This window comes from Salarias fasciatus, chromosome 3 (assembly GCF_902148845.1).
Source record: "Salarias fasciatus chromosome 3, fSalaFa1.1, whole genome shotgun sequence".
NCBI classification, from domain to species: Eukaryota; Metazoa; Chordata; class Actinopteri; order Blenniiformes; family Blenniidae; genus Salarias; species Salarias fasciatus.
Genome location: NC_043747.1, coordinates 8263268 through 8288581, shown reverse-complemented (window position 1 = coordinate 8288581; position 25314 = coordinate 8263268). Strand labels below are relative to the sequence as shown.

At 47.6% G+C, this 25314-nt stretch overlaps 1 protein-coding gene and 1 pseudogene across 1 annotated transcript; one reads left to right on the top strand and one right to left on the bottom strand.

Annotated features, from left to right (window-relative positions):
- The first annotated feature begins 7519 nt into the window (after positions 1 to 7519).
- On the top strand, positions 7520 to 14407 carry LOC115386001 (phospholipid scramblase 2-like; annotated as a pseudogene).
- An 874-nt stretch (positions 14408 to 15281) lies between these two features.
- Positions 15282 to 22499, bottom strand: tnk1 (tyrosine kinase, non-receptor, 1). The gene is made up of 14 exons (XM_030088541.1): positions 22234 to 22499; positions 19770 to 19948; positions 18910 to 18980; positions 18631 to 18825; positions 18362 to 18514; positions 18000 to 18277; positions 17792 to 17918; positions 17455 to 17601; positions 17284 to 17378; positions 16823 to 17071; positions 16573 to 16637; positions 15967 to 16478; positions 15799 to 15894; positions 15282 to 15719 (listed from the first exon to the last, which is right to left on the bottom strand). Exons 2-14 carry the CDS (start codon positions 19924 to 19926, stop codon positions 15567 to 15569), a joined length of 2298 nt encoding a protein of 765 aa, XP_029944401.1. The 5' UTR covers positions 19927 to 19948; positions 22234 to 22499; the 3' UTR covers positions 15282 to 15566.
- Between the last annotated feature and the right edge of the window lie 2815 nt (positions 22500 to 25314).

Genomic DNA, 25314 nt, shown 5'->3' with positions numbered 1-25314 from the left:
TTGTTTGCATATTTGTTTTATTTGCATTAAAAAAAAAAAAAAAGAATTTAGTCACATGTATGATATTTTTGCACACAGCGATGTGTTTGTCATGTGTCTCCCTCTCCAGCAGAGGGCGACAGTCCACAGGCTGACCTGGCAGCCACAGTTCAACATGAGTGAATAAATATCAGGAGGTTCAGGGATTCTTCTTCCTCTGGGGAGTTTTCCCGCCTAGTGGCTGTGCGCTCCCCTCTGGACGTCCGGCTCGTCCTGCAAACACAAAACAGCAGGAATTAGGATGAAATCTGAGCTCAGTCACACTTGATCAAGCTGCATGATTTTCTCTCAACAAGTGGTTTTAATCAAGTCTGAAAAGTGATCAATCAGCCCTTCATAAATTCAAAATTTACATTCCTTTAATTTCTATCTCCCATCAGACATCCTGCCTCTTTATAATGTGCTTAATGGAATACTTTATAGAATAAAAAGACCCATTCAATGTTGCTACTTTTCAAAATAAGTGAAAAAATGTTATTTTAGGTCATTAATATTGATTAAAGTTTGTGTTACTGGAAGTAAACAAGTGCAGTCAGAGCAAACACAGCAGTGTTTGTGTGATTATGAGAAGTTAAAAGCAGATATTTGAATAAATTCTCAGTTTTTCTCACAACTTTAATGTTTGACTTCAAGATTATGAAGAAAAAAACTTGAACTTGAGAATAATTTATGGCTAGCCCTCTCACCTTTCGGGTTCTTGAACTGGACATCTGGAAGCTTCCGATAGAATCCAGAGGAGCCACTTTTCTCCTGTACACCATCAAGAAAAACATTTTTTAAGCCATTTTTCTGACTGATGAGGGTTTTCTACACTGTTTTCTATGCAGATAAGTGAATTTCACAGTCTGAGTGTCACACATCAATATCAATACAATGAAATCTGCGGCTGAAATGAGTGGTTTTGAAAGTCAGATGAAGAGGAAAGCACTGGGTGGGCCCTCACTTCTTGTCGCTGGCTCTGCGGCTGTACTGGAACTGGCCCTGGTGCTGCCGGGGGGCAGGCAGGCGCTCCTGATGAGACGGGCGGCCGTCCGGATGCCTGCCCAGCTCCCCCGCGTCTCCCACCGACAGGTCGGCCACCTCCGAGTGGTCCGGCACGTGGGAGAAGTCTCCCTGACCCGGCCAGCCGACCTCCTGCACACACACACACACATCAGTCAGGGTCTGCACAGGGATTCAACATCATCTGATCCGAGATCAGCTCTTACCCGCTTCAGCTGAACTCTCCGGGGCAGCACGGCGGCAGAGAGCTCCTCCAGGAGCAGGTAGAGGCCCAGGAGGGGGAGCACACATCTGGAGCACAGCATCTGTCCGGAGCAACAGGCACAGTTTAAGGAAACAAGTCACTCAAAAACAAATGAGACTGAAGAGAAGAGCAGGTTCTCACCTTAAACCTTCCTCCTGTCCGGATCTCTGAGGACTGAGTTTGAGCTGGAGGGCTGCGGAGGGTATTTGTAGCATTGCATCCAGGGTGGGTTTATATTATGGGACTGTTTAGGCTACACACGCACACTCACACACACACACACACACACACACACACACCATCTCGCCCCCTACGCCCTCCGTGAGGACAGATGGGACGGTGATAACGCCACATAGCTGAGGATGTTGCAGCTTGTTGTTTACGGTTTTGCCCCTCCAGCTGGTTCCAGCTGGTTTTTACTCCTGCATTGTTTAATGAGCCTCTTTGTTCAGACGGGTGGATGTCGGGGAAATATACCTCTTATATACATTAAAAAAAAGTTTGTCTAAAAATTTCAAGATGTATCAAATGAAGATAGAAGTTTTTTGTTTGTTTTTTTGTTGACATTTTAAGAATCAATAACCAAAAGAAGTCCCACAATGTTTTCGTAGCAAACCACCTGACATGCAATCAGATCAATGGACAAACCCGGCCACCGCGAAACATTGACACTTCTGGGTAAAACCAGCACAAGACTCTGCCTCGCCCCGACTCCTCCCGACTCAACGACCCTAACATCGCCACAGACTTCAGTCGCTCCATCCGCTGCACTCTTGATGCCCTGGCCGCCGACAAAGTGACAGACTGGGCGACCTTCAAGGAAAGTGTCCTCCAGTCTGCTCACAATGTCCTCGGACACTCAACACCGTCCCCGAGTTAGCCCTGGGTATCAGAGAGGACTCTAAACATCGCTGACCAGCGGCGTGAGGCCCGGCTCCGAGGCGACCTCACGGAGTGTCGGCGACAGAACCGCCTGTGCAATGTGGCCATCGCTGAGGAATGGCAGAGGTTCTGAGAAGCAGAAGCCCGACAGCTTGAGTCCGCAGCCAACAACAATAACTTGAGCTGCGTATTCAGTCTACTGCGCCAAGCCCGTAGCGGTCCACACATAAAGACAGCCTTGGTAAAAGATTCTGACGGTAATCTCATTACAACTGAAGCCAACTGCCTCGAGCGCTGGAAGGAACACTTTAGCCTCCTCCTGCAGCACAGCACCATCCCGGCTGATCCCACCCTCCTAGAGGCTGCCAACGCTGCCCCCGCTAGCGACGCCTCCTGCACAGATCCTATAACACCCGGGAAAGTGAGGGCTGCTCTGAAGAAACTGAACATCAGGAAAGCCCTCGGCATCCATGCCATCACCGGTGAGATGCTCAAAGCCGGCGGTGATGGCATGGTGGAGTGGCGAACCCACCTATTCAATCGGGCGTGGGAAACAGAGCAGTTGCCCACCGACTGGACCAGAGGGGTCATCCTGCCCTTCTGGAAATGAAGGGTGATCGGCTTGTCAAAGGGAAACCATAGAGGCATCATCCTGCTCTCCATCCCTGGCAAGGTCTTCACCAGGATCTTGCTTAATCGTGCCCTTCCAGCGATCAGAAGCCGCCGCCGTCCCCAGCAGGCTGGCTTTATGCCCAATCGCTCCACAATCGACCACATCTCTGTCGTACGTCTGCTGATAGAGAAGACCTGTGAATTCCGTAAAGACCGCCATCTGTATATTGGATTTATTGATCTGAAGGCCGCCTTTGACACCGTCTGCCACTCCTCACTGTGGAACATCCTCCAAACCCTCGGAGCACCACCCAAGATCATCGCTCTGTTCAAGCTGCTCTACAGCAACGCAGAGAGCTGTGTCCGTATTAACAGTACTGACTCCAACTGGTTTACCATCTCCAGTGGCGTTTGCCAGGGCTGTGTGGCTGCTCCTGATCTTTTTAACTGCATTGTCGACCATCTGATGTCCAAGGATTTGCGAGCGCGTCCCTGGAGTGTCCTTCGGCAACGACCACCTGACTGACCTAGAATACGCTGACGATACCATCCTGCTCAGCACAACCTACAGTCAGCTGAGAGGCTCTGGGCATTTACAGTGAGGAGGCAGCACAGCTTGGCCTCCAAGTGAGCTGGACTAAAACCAAGTTCATGCATGTCGGTGATGGACCTTTACCACCTCCCATGCAAATTGGGAGTGACGTCGTAGAGCCTGTCAAGAACTTCGTGTACCTGGGGTCCATGGTGACAGACAGCGGGGACCTAAAACCAGAGGCTGACTGCAGACGAGCCCTGGCAGCAGCTGCTCTGCAGTCCCTCTGGAAACCACGCTGGTGGCACCAGACCATCTCACGCACGACGAAACTCCGGATTTACAACTTAAGCATACTCTCCATCCTGCTATATGGCTCAGAAACGAGGCCCCTGAACGACAATCTGGCCTCAAGAATCGATGGCTTTGATAGCAGGGCTCTGAGAACCATCGAGAACATCAGGTGGCCCCAGCGAATCTCCAACGAAGTGCTTCGAGCCCACACAGGCCAGCCCCGAGCATCTTCCTTGATCGCACAGCGCCACACCCGCTGGCTGGGCCACGTCCTTCCGTCTACCCCCAGAACATCCAACACGAGCCATTCTCCAGTTTGATCCAAAGGCCTCAGGCTGGAGACGACGTCGAGGGAAACCCCGCACCCGATGGCTCGACGTCGTTGCAGGCGTCCTCCAACAACACGGAGCTGCTGTGGAGGATGCAGAGCAGGTGGCACAAGGTCGCCAGCACTGGAAAAACCTGGTTCATCTGGTCGGCTCAACGCACCGGGACAGGATACCCTGACCCTCGCTGGAGCACTAAGCGAGTAAGTAAGTCAGTAGTCTGGGTAAAAGTATGTAGAGAATCCATCCATACAGAGGGAGGACATGCAACTCAAACCAGGGTTATTCTCAGAGTCAGTCGAGGTTTCTGACCTCTGCAGCACCATGCAGACTGATGAAGCTGCTTTAAAGCCTTTAAACACAGACTGCACTGAAAAACAGCTTTCATGGAGATGAAGGAAGAAAAATCTGTTTGCAGAAACCAAACTATACTAAAAAAGATGAAATAATAGTAAAAAAAAAAAGTCTAAATCTGGTTAATAATCAATTAAAATAACAGTGTCCTGATAGTGCTACTGCTTCAGTGTGTGTGAGTATGTGTGTGTGTGGTAATCTCTTGCTTCGCCTGACTTCACCATCGGATCACCACCCAATCAAGACCACACACACACACACACTCACACACACACACGGGCAGTGGGTGTCCCGCCCGTCCTGGAGCCAGTGCGGCCCGCTGGACGGAGGGTGGGCTGCCACTCGGCGTACGCGCGTTCAGACACGTTTTCACTCTTCCGCCCCGTCCTGATTGCTTCTATTCTGGGAGCCAGAGGCTCAATAGAGCCGCCGCTGACAGATCAGTATAAATAAACGGCGGCCGGACTGGCAGCAGAGGCCTGATGGGCCCTGCTGATTAGCTCCAGGATCAGGAACAGGCCTCATTAGGAGCCCGGGTCCGGGGCGGGCGCCGCTCCTGCCACCCGGGGGCCTCCAGACTCAAACGTGAGGGGAATCCTTCAGAAGGAGGACGCTCTGCCGCCGCAGATAAGACAGACAGCACAGTGATGAGAGGTCTGAGGTTTCAGGGTAATCTCAGGATCAGGTGAGGATGACGGTGGAACAAAGCAGCGTTTGGCAAAAAACTGCTGGAGAGAAGAAACATGAGCAACATCTGAAATAAATCACTTTACATTTGGTCATTTTACTAATGTGAGCTTTACTAGTTAGGTTGTTTCTTCACTGATTCCTGTTGCACGCTTTGTTCATTGCTCAATGTTTGACTGAAAATCATCTAAGATCCGTCCAACTTTCACTTTATCATAGTATTTAATGTAATCTAATGTCCTACTTAGCTTAAAGTGAAAAGTAAGGAAATTCATGTTTGTTTATCCATTTTTTTTAGATTGACGATAAGTCTATATATGAGCTTTATTTTACTTTTGATTTGACTTCCTTTTAGATTTAAATGCAGCATGAGTAAGTTACATGCATCTGTGGGAGTATTCGGGTTCAGCAAAGTTTTGCAAAAAGTAGAAAAAACTTTTTGCAAGTTATTTTTAAAGTAAATAAACAGGGTTTCAATGAAAAAAAAAAAACAAACTTTTTGTGCAATCTTCCTTCCATATCTAATTTTCACAAATGTGAAATGTGTTTTTAACTGTATTTTTTTCATGGAAACTATTTTTTTTTAAATCAACTACTAAAATATGAATATTGTAACACTTGTTTCTAAGTCCGTTTGGGAAAAAAAGAAGAAAAAAATGTATGATTGACTTCCAAAGTTTTTCTTCATGAAAAATATTTAACACAATTACTTTATTAATAATTTACTGTGGTCAAAATAGAACAAATAGAAAAAAAACACATTAATGATATCTCATAATACATTAGTGAGCTTTCTTTCCAATAAAGTCTCACATGATGATTTCTAATTAAAATAGAGTAAAACAGCAGATTTGTGTCACAAAATAAACATTAGAAGCATTATATTAGAAACAATGTAGTAACTATATGAAGCAAAAACTGTTTCATGACTCTCCTATTGACTGTCTGTCCCAGTGTGTGTGTGTGTGTGTGTGTGTGTGTGTGTGTGTGTGTGTGCCCTCACACCCCGCCCTGGTCCACTGCCCTATAAGTAAGAGACGTTGCAGCAGGTCCCAAATATAGCCTGCAGAGACTGTCTGGTCTGGTCTGGTCCACCGGTCTGAGTTCTGAGGAGAGATTAGCAGGACACACACACACACACACACACACACACACACACACACACACACACACACACACACACACACACGCACACATACACACACACACACTGTTTAGTTCAGGACAATTTAGGACAGTTTAGGAATCAGTTTTTCATCAAAACGTCACGTAAAGTCAGACACTTGTGTCCCGCAGAAATGTCTGATGTAAATTACATTTAAAAAGTTAAATACTTTAGATTTTTAAGTTCTTCTGTTTACATAAATACATAAATGCATTTCATGACAAACTTAAAACTATTAATTTTCAGATAATTTTCATTTCTATCTAAAAGTTGTGACAAAAAGTTGCCACAATACACAAGTTAATATAAAGTGTGCGTAAAAAAAATGTTATATGAAAGCCTGAGAATGAGTTGGACCTTACTGCTTAAAGCATTCGATTGTTTTTTAGCTACGAATAAAAAGTCATATAGGCTACCTAAATGTATTCATAAGATATTTGTCATGCTTTATTCTTGCTGCTTCAAAAATATATTGCATATATGGTCAAGTAAGTCATATAAATTTACATCATTTTGCACCTGCTTTTCTATGTTGACTGTAATTTGAATCTTTCAGGTTTTCCAAAAAAAGATCATATTTGTGGACGAAATACTTGTTTTCATATATTTATTTAAATGTTCTTAAAGTTGTGCTAATTATATTTTTGGCCACAAGGGGGCAGAATATCTCCAGCTATGGGTTTCATATAAACATCCAACAGAGACTAAACTAGAACTTGTAAGTTAGAAGTTTTCTTGCAAGTTCAAATGCACGTTCAAAATTGAACTGTACACTTAATCTAAGTATTTTTAACACCTTTTTCTTTTTCTTTTACTTTTTACAGCAATGCTTCGACGCCGTTTTTTTTTTCCCAGAGAGCCTCAGATTGTCTCTTAAAGAAAAAAAGACCACAGACTGATTTTCAAAAAGAAAGGTTTTTTTTTGTAATTCTTTATTGTGGTGCAGAGAGTGTGTGATGAAAATGTCAATTTTCACAGTTACTACTGAAAACGACAACAGTGTCAACATGAAGCTAATATTAATTAAACTTTTTTTAAAATTATTTTCCAATAATACATCTGGGCTTGAGCACCTTTCTATGCAGAGTTTGCATGTTTTCCCTGTGCATGCGTGGGCTGGGTGTACTTTTAAGTGTGTGTGTGTGTGTGTGTGTGTGTGTGTGTGTGTGTGTGTGTGTGCCCTCTCGACCTGTCCACGTACCTCATCTGTTTTTTTTTTTGTTTTTGTTTTTTGCATGCCACAGCAGGAAGTAACTGTAATTTCTGACGCACGTGCGCCCTCTTGTGGTTTCCTCCAGCCTCCCTCGCTCTTGTGCAAGATAAACTCCTCCCTCCTGCAGCTGCACGCGCTGATAAGATATTTTTTTATGGCGCCGTCGCGCGTGCACTATCCCGACCGGTTGTCAAGGCAATGCAGGAAGCGTTAAAGGTGAAATCCTGCGCGTTCCTGGATCTCATCCTTAAACTCTGAGCGCGTGAAGCTGCAGGAAGGAGATCTGCACGCGCCTGGCGGAGGAGGAGGAGGAGGAGAAAGTGAGAAAAAAAAAGAGCTGATGGGAGGGGCTCGTGCACACAACCACGACTAACAGGTTTGGAAGGACACAAGAGGAAAGCGTCGTTTTGACCTTCTGGATGCTGTTTTTACCTCCTTTTCTTTTTATTTCTCTTATTTTGAAAGTGTCGCTTTTGGATTGAAGAGGAGCAGTCCGTCCAGGTAAGATCTAAGAGTTTTTTTTCCCCGCGCTTTCGTTTTGTTAAAGAAGAGTTAAATAGAGGCTAAACCCAGAGAGTTCATGAGTAGAGTCTTCATGTCGTGTTTTCTTTAACTTTTACTGCCGGGTGTAAAGTTAAAACTGTAAAGAGGAAACAAAAGGGAGGAAAGCAGTGGAAAAATTGATGACTACCCCTCCTCCTCCTCCTCTTCCTCCTCCTCAAACAATGCCACACCCACCTCTGTCTCCACACTGACCCATCCTGAGCTGACCAGCGTTCCTCCTCCTCGTGATCCCCCGTCAGGCCGGACGGTCTGGTTGTGTTAAAGAACACTTCAGCCACTGTGCTGAGATTCATTCTGTTAGTCTGATCTCAGCCTCTCTCACTTCCCTCCTTTTCTTCGCCATCAGGTTCCCATCAAGACCCGGGGAGAGAGTGTGTGTGTTTCTGTGTGTGTGTGTGTGTGAGTGTGCCTTTATTTTTGGCTGCGCCCAGAGAAGCTCGCCCCCCCGCCCTGCAGCATGTCGGCCCCCGGTGAGTGACTGAAGGCAGCAGCGGCGTCTCCAGCAGGTCCTCCTCTGGCAGGCTGAACGGACGCCTTGTCCCCGAGGAATCCCTGGATGAGTGCCTTGCCTGTGAGCGCCGTGTCCGGTGTGGTCCTCCAGGCCGGATCATGTTCAGGGGTGAAAGCTGTTGTTGTTGTTGTTGTTGTTTGTGTATTTGTTATTAATTGTGCTCATGAGCAGGCGCCAGCGTTTCCTGTAAAGAGGGAGGAATGTGGAAAGAGGTGGAGCCACTAATCCAAATACCGTGTTTCCTTTTTCTTTTACTTTTGTTTTAAATCACTGTCCATGAAACATTAAATTAATCTTTAATATTTCCTGTCAGTGTCTCATGACTTCCCCCACATTTTCCGAGTTCAGCCCCCCACTGATCTCTGACAGGTTTGTTGTTGGTCACCGAAACGTCACCGCAGAGAAAACCAGTTTGGTCGGCTGTGAGTCAGAGCTGAGTCTCGCTGAAATCCCTCCACGGCGAACGCTGACGCCGTGCAGTCGTCACGCGGGACAGATCCCAGTTAAAGTGTCTCTAAACTGTGTTTTACTCGTGAATCAGGAGGTTGACCCCGGGGTCACGCTCCCCTCGCTCTGGAAATCCACACCAGCGTTCGTCTTTATTAGGTTCAGAGGCAGCGGGGCGGTTTCCCACCACACCCTCCTGCTCCACTGCGTCTAGAGTTTGCTTGTTATTCATGGCAAACATTCCTGTCGTCTTTAATACATTTAAGCATTTTTCTTTTCCACTGCTTTCATCAGCTGTGACAAGCAGGCGTTGTCAATCTTACTGTTTATTTATTCCTTTATCTGTGAGGTTTGACCTGGGATCTGATGGCCCGGTGGCCTTCTGTGGTTCTCGTTAAGAAGCTGTTTAATTCAACCAAAGTCCAGATTCCGTCCTCGTGGAGGGTTAATAAACTGTTGAGACACCGTGACCTGCCAGATTATGTCTGTATCTGAGGGACATCACGGATTATATGATCTGATTTATCTGATTTATTGCTCCGATACCCTCTGGGAGGACTGGAATTATTCTTTTTTTTAATTCAGAATAAAACAGCTAAACTGAGCTTTAATACAGGGATTGTCAGTCTTCAAACTATATCAACAGAACTCATGTAAATATTTGCTTTTTTTTTATTGTATTTTTCATTTTTTACTTATTTCTTCCCTTAGAAAAGCTGCTGTTAACACTTTTTTTTTGGTACTTTAAATAACTTGCACCACTTCCCTGTTCACACCTGTAGCCTGCAGGAACCAGAGTTTCATAAAGACTTTCTACAGGTTTAAACTTTAACAACGTTAAGCTGCTCAGTGTCACGAGTTCGGTCTATTCTGGCTGGGAGCGTCCTCTCCAAACGAAGTTAAAGGTTGTTAAATGAATTCCAGTAGAGCGTAGAGCCAGAGTGTGTGTGTTTTTTTGGTGTGTTGTTTCTCTGGATGAGAGTAGTGAACCAGCGGGAAGCAGTCCGTTCTCCCAGTATCGACTCTTTAAGTTCCTCCAGTTCAGGCTCAGCGAATAAGGAGCTTATTGGCTCTTGAGAGCAGGTGGGAGAGGCTCTGAGCCTCCCTCAACACATATAAATGCTCTCACACACACACACACGCACACGCACACACACACGGAACCTGTCGATACCTGAGCGCTGTAATCTCCTCCTTATCTTATCGAACGGTAAGAAGTGGACCTGGTCTGATCTGATCCGTGTCATGTTTGCGTGTTTGACCTCTGCCCTCTCTCCCAGGATACCCGGGTCACCCCCACCAGGCGCCCTACCCCATGGCTCACCCCGGCGGCCACGCCGTGGCGCCCTACCCGGGCCCCCCGGGGGGCTACGGAGACCCCGGCCAGGCCCCGCCCCCGGGCTTCAACATGGGCTACAGCCAGGGCCCGCCGCCCGTCATGTTCCAGCCCGGCCCCGCCGGCCCCGGCCCGGAGTACGGCGGCCCCCCCCGCCGGGATCTCCCCGGCGCCGCTCTCCGCCCCGGCCGTGGTCGCCGTCGGCGTCCCGCCGGGCCTGGAGTACCTCGCACAGGTAGAGACCAGCTCTGACGTTGAACCCTGAACTTTACCTTTACTTTTTCTGCTGAGTGAAAACAGAAGATTCTCTTTACAGGATCCTCGCTGTAAACCAGTCACGCCTTTACAGCCAGGTTTATGTTTACAACACTGTTTTTCCACCAGGTCAAACAGGATGTTGAGAAAATAAAACGGCGATCAAAAAGCAATTAAAACAGAAGATAAATACTGTAAAATCAAAATGAAGCGATTAAAAATTACAATGATTACAAGGAATAATATATTAAAGTGCTGCAGTGAACAATGTTTTCTTGTGTTCATCATGCATTTTACGGTTCTTAAACAAAGATCTCATCATGTCTTCGTCTTTTCTGCTGTTTTGTCAGGCTAGATTGGATCTGTGATTCACATTCAGCTGGCACACTTTTAAGACTCTGTTTTTTTTCAAGTGAAATCCTATAGATCGTCAGCAACCGCGGCAGTAATCGAAGACACACTTTGCATAATATTTTAATAGTTTGTCACACTTTGAAAAAGGGAGCAGCCTTATCTAATGGTCTCATTGTTCAAAAGATAAGACCTTTGGGAAAACTGTTTTGCTTTGCAAATGTTTGAAACGTCACTGCAGTTTTTTTTTTTTGTTTTTTTTCGCTTGAGCCTTTCAGGCTTCAGTGTAAATATCAAACCTGACCGCCGCCTTTTCTCCGATCTTAGATCGACCAGATCCTGATCCATCAGAAAGTGGAGCTTCTCGAAGGTGAGGAAACGTCTGTTTGCCCTTGACGTTATGTTTTTTTTTTTTTTTTTTCCCTCCTCATCGCTCTGTTTCGTAACTCGTTGCCTCCGCCGCCCAGCGTTCATCGGCTTCGAGACCAACAACCAGTACGAGATCAAGAACAGCCTGGGCCAGAAGATCTACAAAGCCAAGGAGAAGAACGACTGCTGCACCCGCAACTGCTGCGGCTCGCTGCGCAGCTTCGACATGACCGTCAAGGACAACTCGGACCGGGAGGTCATGCACCTGGTCCGGCCCTTCCGCTGCGTGTCCTGCTGGTGTCCCTGCTGCCTGCAAGAGGTCCGTGCCTCCAGCCGCCCATCATGCAATGTGGCCTTAATTACTCCCTCCAGATAAAGACGGAGTGAGGTCTCTTTAGCGCAATATTTGCCTTGAGCAATCCAAGACAAGACGTCTCGTTATCGCCGCGGTTAATGTTTGACGGTATTGATCGTCTGGTGGAAAAAAAAAAACAAAAACAAAAAACAGCTTTTTCTTGCATAAATAGTTGTTTTAGTCATTTTCAGTTAGTTTTCTTAGATTAGTTCTCCCAGGTTATTAGTTTTTTTTGTCAAACTTCAGGTGTGTTTGAGCTTCAGTCGCCTGGGGGGGGAGGGGATGTTCAAGTGAAAGTCACAGTGAAAGGACAAAAAGTAGTCAAAAACGGCTGGTAATGAAAGTTTGAAAGGCCTAAAATGTCCAAATAAAAAAGAAATGGTGAAAATTGGTTAAAAAAAAAAAGAAAAAAAAAAGACGCACGACAGCTAAATGAGAGGAAACACAGATGAACGGCGTTTCCCTTCCCATGACCCCGCAGGCGTCTCATTTCTCTCTAGTCCAGCTTTAGTTCCTCACCGAGTAAAGACTGTTGTTGAGAGATCGCAAACTTCTTCTATTTGTTCGAGTCCTCGTATCTCCGGCCTCGCTGACGCTCCACGCTGCTCTGTGCACACACACTCGTGTTTCGTCTGACCTTTGAGAGACGGACTGTGTGTGTGTGTGTGTGTGTGTGTGTGTGTGTGTGACGCCGCACCGACAGAGAAAGCAATAGACTGACTCTTGGAATTATTTCTTTAAGTTTTTAATACCTCCTCCTCCTCTTGCCAGCAGCTCTTGTCTCCAGCTCTGGTCTCTTCCGTCGCCGGGTCGTGTTTCCGTGTCTTCGTGCGCCCGCCGCTCGGCTCGGGGGTGTGTTCGGGGCCTGAATGGCTCTTTGTTTGATCTCCTTGACTCCCCGACGGGCCGCCGTCCCTCCCCTCAGAGCTTCCTCTGTCTCCCGCTCGGTTGAATCACGGCCGGGCTGTAATACGTTCCCACCGGCCGGGAGCCCGCACTCATTCTCTCACACACACACACACACACACACACACACACACTGCTCATGTGAGAGCCATTACCTGAGCTATGTCTGCGCGGCGTCTCGGCTCCTGGCCGTCTATTTACACCCGTCTGTCGCTAACTGAGCCGTGTGACCGGCAGATGGAGGTCCAGGCCCCCCCGGGGACCACCGTCGGCTTCGTCAAGCAGGACTGGCACCCCTTCCTGCCCCGGTTCTCCATCCAGGGGCCCAACAAGGAGACCCTGATGACGCTGGAGGGGCCCTGCTTCGCCTGCAACTGCTGCGGAGACGTCAACTTCGAGGTGAGCTCAGACGAACCGGACGCTTTCTGTGATAAAACTTTAAATAAATTCTGACTTTTTTTTTTTTTTTAAATTTCGACCTGCGGTGCAGCTGAAGGCGAAGGACAGCGACAAAGTCATCGGCCGCATCAGCAAGCAGTGGAGCGGCCTCCTGAAGGAGGTCTTCACCGACACCGACAACTTCGGCATCCAGTTCCCGCTGGACCTGGACGTGAAGATGAAGGCCGTGCTGGTCGGCGCCTGCTTCCTCATCGTGAGTGTCGATCCGCGCTCGTCTGGTCGCGCCCGAACGGCGCCGGCGCTCCGGTTGCTGACGCGCCGCTCGTTTGTTTTGCTCCCGCAGGATTTCATGTTCTTCGAGAAGGTCGGGGAGGCCAACCAGCGCAGCACCGTCTTCTCGTAGCGGATTCCTCTGATTGTCGGTGTGTTTTCTTGAGCCAGTCCCAGAAACCATCCACGCAACGCCAAATAGACTCGACGACTGAAACTGGCTTGTAGAACTCAAAAACATGCCAAAGAATAACAGCCTCGCCACGAACGTCTTCTTCAGGGTCTGCACTAAGCAAAGATATTTTAATTTCATACCACACATAGTTATATTTGTTATTTTTTATCACGCTGTCTGTAGAAACGACCGCAGATTCAGTATCAGTGCAATGTATTACTTTCTCGGGGTTTTCCGTCTAACAGTACCGCCCTCCACTTTCGGCAGTTTTTAATTTTTTTACTAAACATTCCTGTTATTTTAAGTCGTATAGCCAGTAAGCATACTAACAGTAGATCGGCGTACCGCTGCGACTGTGGACAGACTTTATCGGCGTGTGTTTTTGTTTTTGTTTAGCGTTTGCAGATGGTGAAGCTGTAAATTCAGGCGTTAACCGAAGTGCCCCTTGTCTCGCCTCCCTCGCACCTCCTCTCTAAGCCCGCTGCGTCTTGGCCTCTAGTGTACATAAAGCTCCGCCGTTGCCGTGGACGCCGGCGCAACGGGCCCCGGCCTCGCCCTCCGGTTTCTCCGCTGTGTCGAAACATGTGCCGGAGAGGAGCAGTGATAGGAAGGGTGAAAAAGTTAGAGTTAGAAAAAAAAAAAAAAGGAAATGTGAAGCGGATGTTGGGTTGAGTGAACCACAGAGTGGGTGAGAAATCCTGTCTGCACAGAGTTCAACTGATTAAAACGCTGAACAGGAACGTGAACTCCCGTGTTGGCTGCACTTTAGAAAAAGAGCTTTGAATGCCAGACTGATGCCTGTGACGCCCGCGCTGCTGCTGAAAGCGTTAAACCCCCCCCCCCTCTGAGGACTCGGCGGGCGTGCCTCCACTGCTGTGGTCCAGACCAGACTCACTGCCACTAACTTCAATAAGCAGAGGCCAGTTTACTGAGCTGTGAGCAGGAAAAGCCTTTTAGTTGTACAGTTTATTCTAATGCAGTAATTGTTTTTTTTTTTTTAACTCTGTGTTTAATCCTCCCAGCATGCTTCATGTATTAGTTTTGTTTGTTTTTTGCACTCATTGTCCCGCCTTGTAATCAGTTCTTTTCTTAAAGATAATAAAAAGTATGTTGGAAACACGTCTTCTTGTCCTGGATTCTTCTGCTTTGGTGGTGATCCAGGAAGATCCGAGAAAAGGCCCGAAGAATTCCCTCTAAATTCAAACCATCTGTTTTCCCGCGACCGGTCTGAAGGTCACGTCCAGCTTTATCAAGTCTTTATTGGTTTGATGGGAAACACCTATTTTAGGCATCTTCATCCTTGTCTTTAAACGTATGCACATGCACAAACATGCTGCGGATTCATAGTTTTGTCAGAAACTCAATTTCAAGAAGTTCTAACCTGGCTGGACTTCATAGAAATTATTATAAACTGCACTGAAAAAAACACAGATGTCTATAAATTGTAAATATTAAATATAAATATATGTATAATATACATTTTATATGTAAATATAAAACTATACCAAATATCTGCCAAATTTGACCAAAGAAGATGAAATAATGCATTTTTTAAACTAAATCAAATATTGTTGTGTCCAGATGCTCCCATGTAATAAACTCAGAAAAAGGTTTAAGCAGTGATATTTAACTCTGATGAGATGATGCTTCACTCACTATGACTCGGTGTGTTAAAAAAGGAATTTTTGACTGATGGGAAACGATCCGGTTTCTGTCTGGCTGGATACTGAATCTTTCAATTTGAGTGAACCGTTAACACTAACCATTCTCCTATTGATCCTCCATCGGGAAGCATTGGAAACTGCAGATGATAACGCCGCTGTCAGGTGAGGGGAAGGATCTGTCGTCTGTATGACTTCCTGTCACTGTATGTACGGAATATGTGCTGTAAAAATGTTTAAATAATCTGATTTCCTACTTTCCACTGCAGGGTTAAATTAAAAAAATAAAAGACCATGAAGGTGGCGATCGACACTCGCTCTCCACTCTCACATGAAAGATTAACACCAAACCGTCATGTTTATTCAACAAAACATTTTCTAAAACAATATGTACAAATGAATCAAAGTAGAAAAAGATATTTTCCAAAAAAAAAAGTGTGCTTGACAGTGTTTCTTCTCGAGTATAAAAACAGAACCGTGGAGCGTTTCGTCCTGTGAGTTTCCTCCATCTTCTTTCTTCTACGATTCACACACACCAGACGGATCCGGGGTGAAAGCGTTGGGCGACAGCCGCTCCACTGCTCCACCGCGTCAGTCCTGGAGCTGGATCAGTCTCGTCAGACGCGCCTCTCGGCGCTGACGGCGGGCCGCCCGTCCCGGTACCACTTGATGAGGTAGCGGCTGGCCAGCTGCAGGTTCCACTGGTACCGGGTCAGGATCTTCAGGCAGTCCTCTTTGGAGCAGAGGCTGAGGGAGTAGAGCTGCTCCAGCTGGGGACAGACAGACCACACCTCGGTTAACACCGGCGGCGACCTTCACAGCGACGCCGCTTCCCGTCCTTGTCCTGACCTTGAGGTGCTGCTCGGCCCGGACCGGGTTCCACTCGCTGCGGTGCAGCGCCTTCTGGACCTCCTCGATGGTCACGCCGTGCACCGCCTCCATGATCTGAGGACAGAGAGCCTGCGTCTTTAACTTCCTGGTGTCGTGCGCCGTGCGGCCCGAGGTTCCGCCCCTCACCTGGGCGACGACGGCGTCCCGCGAGCCGTGCACGTGAGGGGACTTCTCCCGGTACCGCCGCTCCCGCTCCCGCTCCCGCTCCCGATCTCTGGTGTCCGGCTCGTCCAGCTGCGGCGTGGAGCGCGCCATGTGGGCCATCCTGCCCAGGTTGGACCCCGCGAAGGCCTGCTGGGGCGGGGGGAGGGGGTGGGGGTGGGGCGGGGGCCCCGCGGCCACCGGGACCATCTGCGGGGGCCAGGAGGTTCCCGGAGGAGGAGCAGGAGGGGGGAACTGCGGGGTTCTCCGCTGGGACCGCACGTTTCCCCGCTTCAGGTTGGGCGGCGCCGGCCGGGGAGGGGGGGCGATGCTGGCCTCGCTGAAGCGGCGGGGGTCCTGCTGCGGCGCCACGCTGCGGGCCACCGCCGCCATGCCGGGAGGCAGCAGGCGGCCGTGCTGGTCCACCCGGACCTCCCCGAAGGTGTGGGCCCGGGGCCGAGGGCCGCTCATCACCGACTCCAGGCTCAGAGACATACCTGACAGCACGGGGGGGGGGCGTTAATCTCAGCATCGCAACGTCGTGAGGAATCATACATAGAGAGTCCCGTTAGCGTTCAGATCTTCTCCCACCTGTCATCCGCTGCAGGTTGGATCCGTCCTTGTCCCTGAAGGCGCCCGGCCGGAAGCTGCCGCTGCTGCACCGGCCGACAGGAAGCGGTTAAAATTCAGGAAAACTGGGACGCTCACTTTTCATGATCTCAAAACATAAAGAAAACGCATCTGTGCAATATGCGGGAACTAAACTAAACCACAGAGTTGAACGTTTTGCACAAATACTGAATTTCAATAAAGAGGAAAGAGATGAAGAAGTGTCGCTCACTCGTCCAGGCTGTCCGGCGCTCCCCAGCTGCGCTTGGGGTGTGTGTCTCCATGCGAGGCGTGCTGCAGGCTGCCCTTTACTGGAGCTGAAATGTGGGGGGAGTTGGTGGCGGTGGCGGTGGCGGCAGCCACTGCCGCGGCGCCGCCGCTGGACGCAGCGATGGGAAAAGCCGGCACGGTGAGGCTGGCGGGGAACCAGCCCACGTTCAGCGTCCTCTGGTTCTGACCGCGCCACTCGCTCAGCTCCAGGCTGAAACACACACAGAGAGAGGGGACGAATTAAACACTGAGGGTCAGATAACTGACAAACAAACTAAAAACTGACCTAATTTAACAAACAAAGCCAAACGGAATCAAACGCCTGATGAGATTAAAGCAGGAATGCGACTTCAAAGCACAACAAAAAGCCCATTGTCTCAGCTTTCATTCAGCCTTCGCTCCACCTTCCCTCCTCTCACCCACCCGTGGTCGATGACGGTCACTGGGTCGTTGGCCGTCAGGGCGAGCTTCCTGGGCTCACTGAAGTCTCTCGTTGCCTGAACCTCCAGCGGTTTGGCCTGGAGAGAAAATCACGGCGACGGGTTAACACAGCGTTCGGTCGTGAGACGAGCGGAGGTCAGGTGTGGGTCGGACCTCGGCCACCATGGCGGTGAGCTTGGCGAAGTTGGGTCTGTCGGTGGGATTGCAGGCCCAGCACTTCCTCATGACGGCGTACAGCTCCTGGGGGCAGTCCGGCGGCTTCTCCAGACGCTCGCCCTCCCGCTCGACGCGCCACAGGATCTGGATCCAACAGATGAAACGTCGGCGATGCCAAAAGTCTGAGTCACACAGTTAATGACGAAAACAAAACAAAAAAAAAAGCAGACGGCAGGAGAAGGGCGCGACCGCGCATTCCACACACACACGCACACACCAGCAAAAATAACACAAACAACTGGCACGGCGGCGGCGGCGGGGAGCGAGCGCCTACCTGTCGCCCCGACAGGCCGAACCAGGGCTCTTCGCAGTAGGTGAACATCTCCCACATGGTGACGCCGAACATCCAGACGTCGGAGGCGTGGGAGAACGAGCCCACACGGAGGCTCTCGGGCGCACACCTGGAAGAGAGCGCAGGCGTCAGCGTCGCCTTCGATACCGTCGCCGTCAAAACCGCCGCCGCCGCCGCCGTCGGCCCCCACCATGCAAACGGGATCTTCTTGTGCGCCGTCATGACGTAGTGGTCCGACTCCTCGCTCAGGCCTCGCATCAGCCCGAAGTCTCCGATCTTCACCGTCTCCTTGGCGGCCAGCAGCACGTTGCGCGCCGCCAGGTCGCGGTGGATGAACCTCTTGGTCTCCAGGTAGTCCATGCCCGCCGCGATCTGCGTGGCGAAGAGCCACAGGCGCACCAGGGGGAACTCGAACTGGCGGGAGCGCAGCGTGTCGTACAGCGAGCCCAGCAGAGCCAGCTCCGTCACCTGGGGGAGGAGGAGGGAACCCCGTCAGCGTCTCGCCGTCCCGTCGGCGTCTCACCTGCGCCGCTGCCGCCGCCGCCGTCTCACCATCTTGAGCGGCTGCGTCAGCACCACGCCGTACAGCCGGATGATGTTGGGGTGGTCCAGTGCCTGCATGGTGGTCACCTCCTGCAGGAAGTCCTTCAGGGTCTCCGCCTGCTTCGACGTGCTGCTCCTCAGGGACTTCACCGCCACGTGCAGCTGGCAAAAAAAAACCACGTTCAAATCATCCATAATGATTCTAAATGGCGTCATTATCCTCAGCGTCTGTCAAATCCACGTTAAGACACATGAATCCTCTCTCTCTCTCTCCTCACCACTCTCCCTGTGGGCGTGTGCCACTCGCCCCGCCGCACCACCCCGAAGGAGCCCGAGCCCAGCTTCTCCCCCAGGTGCAGCTCGCTGTCCTGGATGAGCGACGGCAGCGCCCGGCTGCTGGCCTCCTGGCTCTGACCGCCGCCGCCGCCGCCGGACTGCTGCTCCGCGTTTTCTGAGCCCCGGCCGGTAAACACCTGCGAGCGTCCATGAATTATTTAAAGCGGCGCGACGTTATTCTCACTCTTTCATCAGAGAAATGAAGGGGGACGACATCAGACCTTGGGGAGCCACGATCGGGAGCGAGAGCTGGTCTTGTAGCGTTTCAGAGCCTCCCATAACCTCCTCTGTGCTGCAATAAACAAACAAGACCGCTTGAGATGTCCATATATAATCATCTTTAAACTTTAATGCTTCAGATTTTATAATATAATGTGAGTAACATTTACAGAAATAAGCAAAAGATTTAAAAGTTCTGATGAAGTAAGACAAGATCAAGGGAGGCAGCGTATCACTATTAACTTGTTTTAAATGAGCGGCTGTCATAATGTGTGTTTTTTTTAACCAGTTTCTGTTCATTTGTTTGTTTTCTGGAAAATAAACTGAGAAATCAGCTGACAGTTCTCTCAATATGAGTCGAGAGTGCTAACCACCACACTGAGGAGTGCTAAAATACTGCAAACTGAAGTTTTGTGGGAGTACTTTGGTATATTTTCAGGTTGAAACATTTTCTTAAAAGACTAAAATTAATTAATTTTCATTCAAACTAAGTGAAAAAATGAAAGATTTTCTTTGAAGTCACGCAGATTAAATCTATAGCTCTTATTTACGGTGACTTGACCACTTGTAGGTCGGCATTTGAAGCCTGAATAAACTTAGAAAATGTTAAAAGAAACCAAGATTAAAAAAAAGTAGCAACAGGAAAATTAATATTCTGGCGCTGCCATGCTATCTAAATGTATTGATACTGTATGAATAAAAAAAGACAGACGAATATTTGTGTCTGCAAGTAAGAATTTTACATTTTAGCTCACTGGAGAAATCAAAAGAATCTTTTTTTTTTTTTTTTTAACCAGAAGTATTACAAAGGCATTTCAAAACATCCATTACTGAGGCGGAGGAGAAAGGTTTCGATGCCCACCTGGTTTGCTGATTCCGATCTGCTCCAGGTCGCTCTCCTTCACGTAGTTGAAGTGCTCGATGCGCGTGATGTTGAGGCCATCCCTGACGCTCAGGTAGAACTTCTCCAGCTGGACCTCAGCCAGGAGCTGGTACAGCCACTGAGTGTCCTGGTCCATCAGCAGGACCCCGGCGAGCCGCCTGCGTGGGGACAGCCGCCGTTTAGACCTCAGCTCTCTAATAAATCTCTCCATATTTTGTTATGTGTGTGATTTAAAAGCTTCTGCTGCAGGATAAAACCCCAACAGTGTAGTTTTATAAGAAGATGGATGGATAAACATGCACAACGAGTTGGAGAAGAATTTAACGTTCAACATTTTTCTTTGTTGACGAAACGTGAATAAGTACCAAAATTTAACACAATCTCAACAGAAAGTCAATTTTAATGATGCAAAATACAGTGAAATGCCTAAAAACATCTGTAACTGCATGTTTTTTCAAACTCACAGTTGTTTTTAGGCTAATGCTAGTTTGCTAGCTCTCATTACAGCATCACTGATCTCTCACTTCGGTCTGTGTTGTGTTGTTGCTTCTACTCCTCAGAAATGTGCTAAAATAAACACTTTTCTCTGATTTTTTTTTTCCAATTTCTTCATGATTAGGACCGATCGAAGCCTCTTGTGGACCTATTTTGGCCCACGGGCCTTACATTTGACTCCCCTGTGTCAGAAGACTGAGTATTAAAAGTTGTGAAATTTCCCGGCTCACTAGCGAACAGGCAGAAAGCAGAGAAGGGAAGACGGATTACGGCACACTGAACACAAATACACCAAGGAGTGTCTGGCTGGCACCTCATGCATGAACATGCAGATCCAGCTCCGGCGCTGTGAGGAAAGGGACTTTGAAACGACAATACCACAACCGTGAAACAAGCTGGAGGTGAAAACATTCCCTTGGCGGTGGATTTAGACCCACCAGTCGGACCGGATCCTGTTCACACACAGTGTGAAGTGAAATGACTCACAAACAGCAGCACCTCTGCACAATAAGCCCTCCTGCTTTACCGGCATTGTTCGCTTTTCCACATAAACTACGTACGACGGTGATGGTCATTCGGTTTCACAGTCGTGACTCATGGATCCAGTGATGAACTCCCTTCTTAAATATAAACGCAAAGGCCAGTGAGTTCTTGCTGTATTAGAAGTGAGGTCTGCCTCCCGTTCTATCACTTTAATGGAGGTTCTTCACCTCCATAAATCAGCTGCTTATCGGCACGCCAAGCCCAGCCGATATGAGTAAAGGCCTTCAGCGCTGGAGAAAAATTAACATCCACACTGAGCAGCGGTGCTACCAGGGCCGCTCGCCCTCGCACACGACAAGAGGCTACTCGTCTGGGCTTGCATTGATTTCCAGGGACAACTCCCAAATCGAATCAGCAGCCGGGCTGAGCGCGCAACGAGGTCACGTTCAACGCTGCACACCGAGACAGCTCTGTGTGCACACGGATCAATCTTTAACCTGCCCGGCTCTGCCGCTGAGAGTCCACGCCTGGCCAGGAATTCCGCTGCAGGGGCGTTGCTTCTCTGTAAACTACGACTGCTGGATGTTTACGCTGCTTCCAGAGTGACAGGCCGGAGGCAGAGCAGCTCCGAGAGGCCTCGCTTTGCAAGAGAAAGTGCATAACTGCAGCCACAGAGGTGGTATTAGATAACAGAGAGGCTCTATTGAGAGGGCTGACAGGGTGTGCCTCGCTTTAGCAGAGATGCAAACAATGTGATACAGTGGAGATCAAGTTGGGAAAAGTATTCAGTTTAATGGCTGCAGTGCTGCGTGTTACACAAAGTGACACATATTACTGTGCTACTAGCGCCTATCAGGAGTGTAACAACGCAGCAGTATCTTTCATAATAAGAGTATAATCTGAGTTTTATCTTCTTATGTTATTGTTTTACTTCCATTTAAACTCCACTGTATGTTTATTTTACCTCCTAGATTTTACATTTTACAGATTTACATTTCTAGTGTATTTAGTTAATTTCAAAAATTTCAGATACGTGTGCGTGTGTGTGTGTGTGTGTGTGTGTGTGTGTGTGTGTGTGTGTGTGTGTGTGTGTGTGTGTGTGTGTGTGTGTGCACGTGCCCCCTGGATCCAGATGTGTGTCTTTCAATCATTTATGAAACACTCTGAGCTGCACTGTGACTGCTGTCCTCCTTTAGTTGTTTGGTCTTTCAAATTAGAAACAGTCAACTGGTGTTTTCTACAGAGATTAATACAAAAAAAAATTTACATAGATGATATATAAAGTTATTTCTTCAATCAGAACACACAGAATTATTGAAACAAATCTAGATTTGAATAACAAATCTAACTTTAAGTAGGTAACATGTAGATAAACAGAAACTTAGTCACAGCTTTGTGTTGTTTTTCTTCCTATAAAGCTTGTGAGAGTTTGATAAAGTAGTGTGAAACAGAAAGTGATCCATACCGTCGATCAGAAAGACTCCGTCTCCCGGATGTTATCCCTAAAAACACACTCCCCGGAAAAAGAGATCCATGTCGGACTGAAACCTCCAGCGGCGCTGACGGAGGCTTGAAACCGCAAATCACGGCTGCTGTGTTCCTCTCGATGCGGAAAGGTCTGGTAAATCCCGGCTGGTTGTCCTTGGACAGTGTGCGTGTGTGTGTGTGTGAGAGAGAGTGTGTGTTTCGATATTTCCTGAGAGACTGTGATCTACCTGAGCGGCCCCGGCTGTTCCCTCCACCTCCCCCCGCTGCGCTCTGTGACCACGCCCCTTCCTGCGCTCACCTGCGCAGGTAAAACCTGCAGACAGAGATCAGCGAGCTGTGTGGAGAACAGTTTGATTTCCTCCTCCTTATTACACTGAAACACATTTTTTCAGACATAAGTTGAATTTTTTTCCCCCCTGATATTTAGTTTTTTCTTTGCAAGGTCAAGGGTCAGGGCCATAACTTATTTCCCTGCACTTTCATTTGCTTTATGTGATGAGTCAAGGTATCCAGGATTCTTTATTGCAATATCAATATTGCACACTCGAGGCCCGGTCGATTACAAAACATAAACGAGCAAGGAATAACCTGGAATTAAATTTTAAATAGAAAAGCCGTGGAAGTCCGCTCATGTGATCCGAATTACTACACAGAGGTAGAAATGTGTCTACAACAAAGATCATCTCTGGAGTCTGACAGGTTATTCTGATCGTACCAGCTATGGTCAAATGTTTTCTGCTTATGAAAATGTTAATACTGAAACTTAAATCCTGAATAAACTGAGGCAGGATATTGTCAAAGTTAAAGTTCTTTTATCAAGACTTCAGGTTGGTCGTGTATGGAAGTGTAAATATTGGTCACACGTGACCAAAATTCAATAAATCTGAATTTCTTAATGATATTTTGCTCCACTTAAACACAGAGCTTTAGAATTCTACTTTTTCATAGATTAAAATGATATTATTTACTGGTCTGACTGACTGTATGTAATACATAAATACTTATGATGTATTCGTTGATGTAAAATGCAGCTGACACTCCTTATCTGTTCTCTCTTCTTCTTAGCTTATTGAAAGTACACACATGTAATTAAGGTCAATTTAGCTTCACCAGTTAACCTCACTTGCAAGTTTTTGGAGCATGGGAGGAGGAAACCCACACACACACACACACACACACACACACACACACACACGGGAAGAACATGCAAACTCCACACAGAAGGGCCCCAGTCAGCATTTGAACCCCGGACCTTCTTAATTATATATGTTTTAATTTCTTTGACAAATAAACAATGTTTGGCCGCAGTTTATCATTCGTCAGCCCTCAGGAATCCTTCCTGGACCTCCTCCTCCCGGGTGTCGTCACGGCGTTTCCATCCTCCTGTGTGGATTCGTTCGAAACCCGCCACGAGCCGTGACTCAAGAGAGAGCAAATTGTTTTTTTCCGTGTCACTCAGTCGTTCCTTCCCTCATACCTGCTAGAGGCGAGCAGGTCGGACGGCATTGTTTGCGTGTAAGACGCCGCCGCTCATTTAAATGCAGACCAGGCATGGCAGGGCGAAGGACCTGCGTGAACTTTGCACTTCCTGGTGGAGGATCTCTCCTCCCTGCTCACACGCCTCAATTACTCAACAACACATTACAGTAGAGGAGTTCCTGCACAGGAGCGGCCGGCAAAATATCTGTTTTCACCTCTTTTCTGTGTTTTCAGTGAATAAGCATCTGATGCAGGGTTAAGTTTGGTGTTTAGCTGTTACAAGAAGTGACCTTAATAAATATGACTCAAGATAACTCATAACCTAAGAAGGTCATTCAGAACCTACCAGGCAGGTATCCACGCTAGTTAAGCTGTCATTTCAAGGATGTGATGCAGACACGTATGTGGGATGGACGTCTCAAAAAAAAAAAAAAAGTATCAGTGTCAGTTAATGAAGTCTGAAACTGTCTGCTGTGTTTTCAGAGGCAGTTTGAGGGGAGTAGACGTTATGAATCATTGGTGGGAAAATACCGTTTTAACTGTGAAATGAGCAGGGAGAAACTTGAGAGTCGCGACTGTTCGCAGCGTGAAACTCACACGAATAAGACGAGGAAGACGTGAAGCAACCGGACCTCGGGGGAAAGGGAGTGATAACCTTACCAATATTTAGCGGCATTGTCATCATCTGAAAGGTGGAATGTGAAAAATTCAAGTGAATCTGTGAGGTGAAAAGGCGACAGAAGACAGTAGAAACCAGTTTTCAGTTACCAAGCACTCCAGCCTCTGTTGTGGGTTTTGTTTAATCCCCTGTTTTGGTGAAGGACAGACTGAATACTGGCCAGGCTGGAGCAGGATGTATGGAAGTGTAAATGTTAAGGCCTTCACTTCTAAGGGTTAAAATGAGTTTGAGTTCAGTTGGAGACCTTTCTATGTACAATTTACATGTTAACCCCCTGCAAGCAGAGTTTCTCGCTGAATGTGAAGCAGGTGTGAGTGTGTGAGTCTGTCGGAGAGACCTTGATGTATGTTGTGTTTATCCAACATCCATTCATCCGTCACACAGAGACGAACCGATACACTCTCTATTTGCACCTATATCTGCATATGTTTTGGGATTTGGAATGAATTCAAACTTCATTGAAAAATATGAATAAGCAAAATATATTTTCTTTTTTTAAACATTAGCTGAAAAAGTTTAACTCTTGCTTTGCATTTTTTCACCTCTGAAAATGAATTTACTTACTTCAAATCTACTGTGAAGTAATTTATTTTATTGGAATTAAAACTCACTAATGTATTCTGAGATACCATCAACATATATTATATAGATATTTTTAAAATTATTCCTTTTTGACCATTGCACAGTTTAAGGAAGTCTTTGGAAGTACAGTATTCAAGATTTTTTATTTTTCTCAAACTGTCTTATAAGTGTTACAAAACTAGCCTTGTTTAACGTGTACTCAGAGACACTGACATAAAAATACTTTTTGAAAAAAACTCAGCAAATTTCCCCTGAAAATAATCATTAAAACAATTTCTACCTTTTGTTTCATGCTGAGGCACTTCCTGCTCATCTCCT

What these genes read in the sequence shown, in the direction of transcription:
- tnk1 (XM_030088541.1), bottom strand. Translation starts at nt 19,926, where the DNA reads ATGGACCAGGACACTCAGTGGCTGTACCAGCTCCTGGCTGAGGTCCAG. An exon ending in GTGACCGTCATCGACCACGG is followed by an intron (nt 17,072 to 17,283) that starts GTGGGTGAGAGG and finishes TGTGTGTTTCAG; the next exon opens with CCTGGAGCTGAGCGAGTGGC. An exon ending in GCGCCGGACAGCCTGGACGA is followed by an intron (nt 16,638 to 16,822) that starts GTGAGCGACACT and finishes CGGCCGGTGCAG; the next exon opens with CAGCGGCAGCTTCCGGCCGG.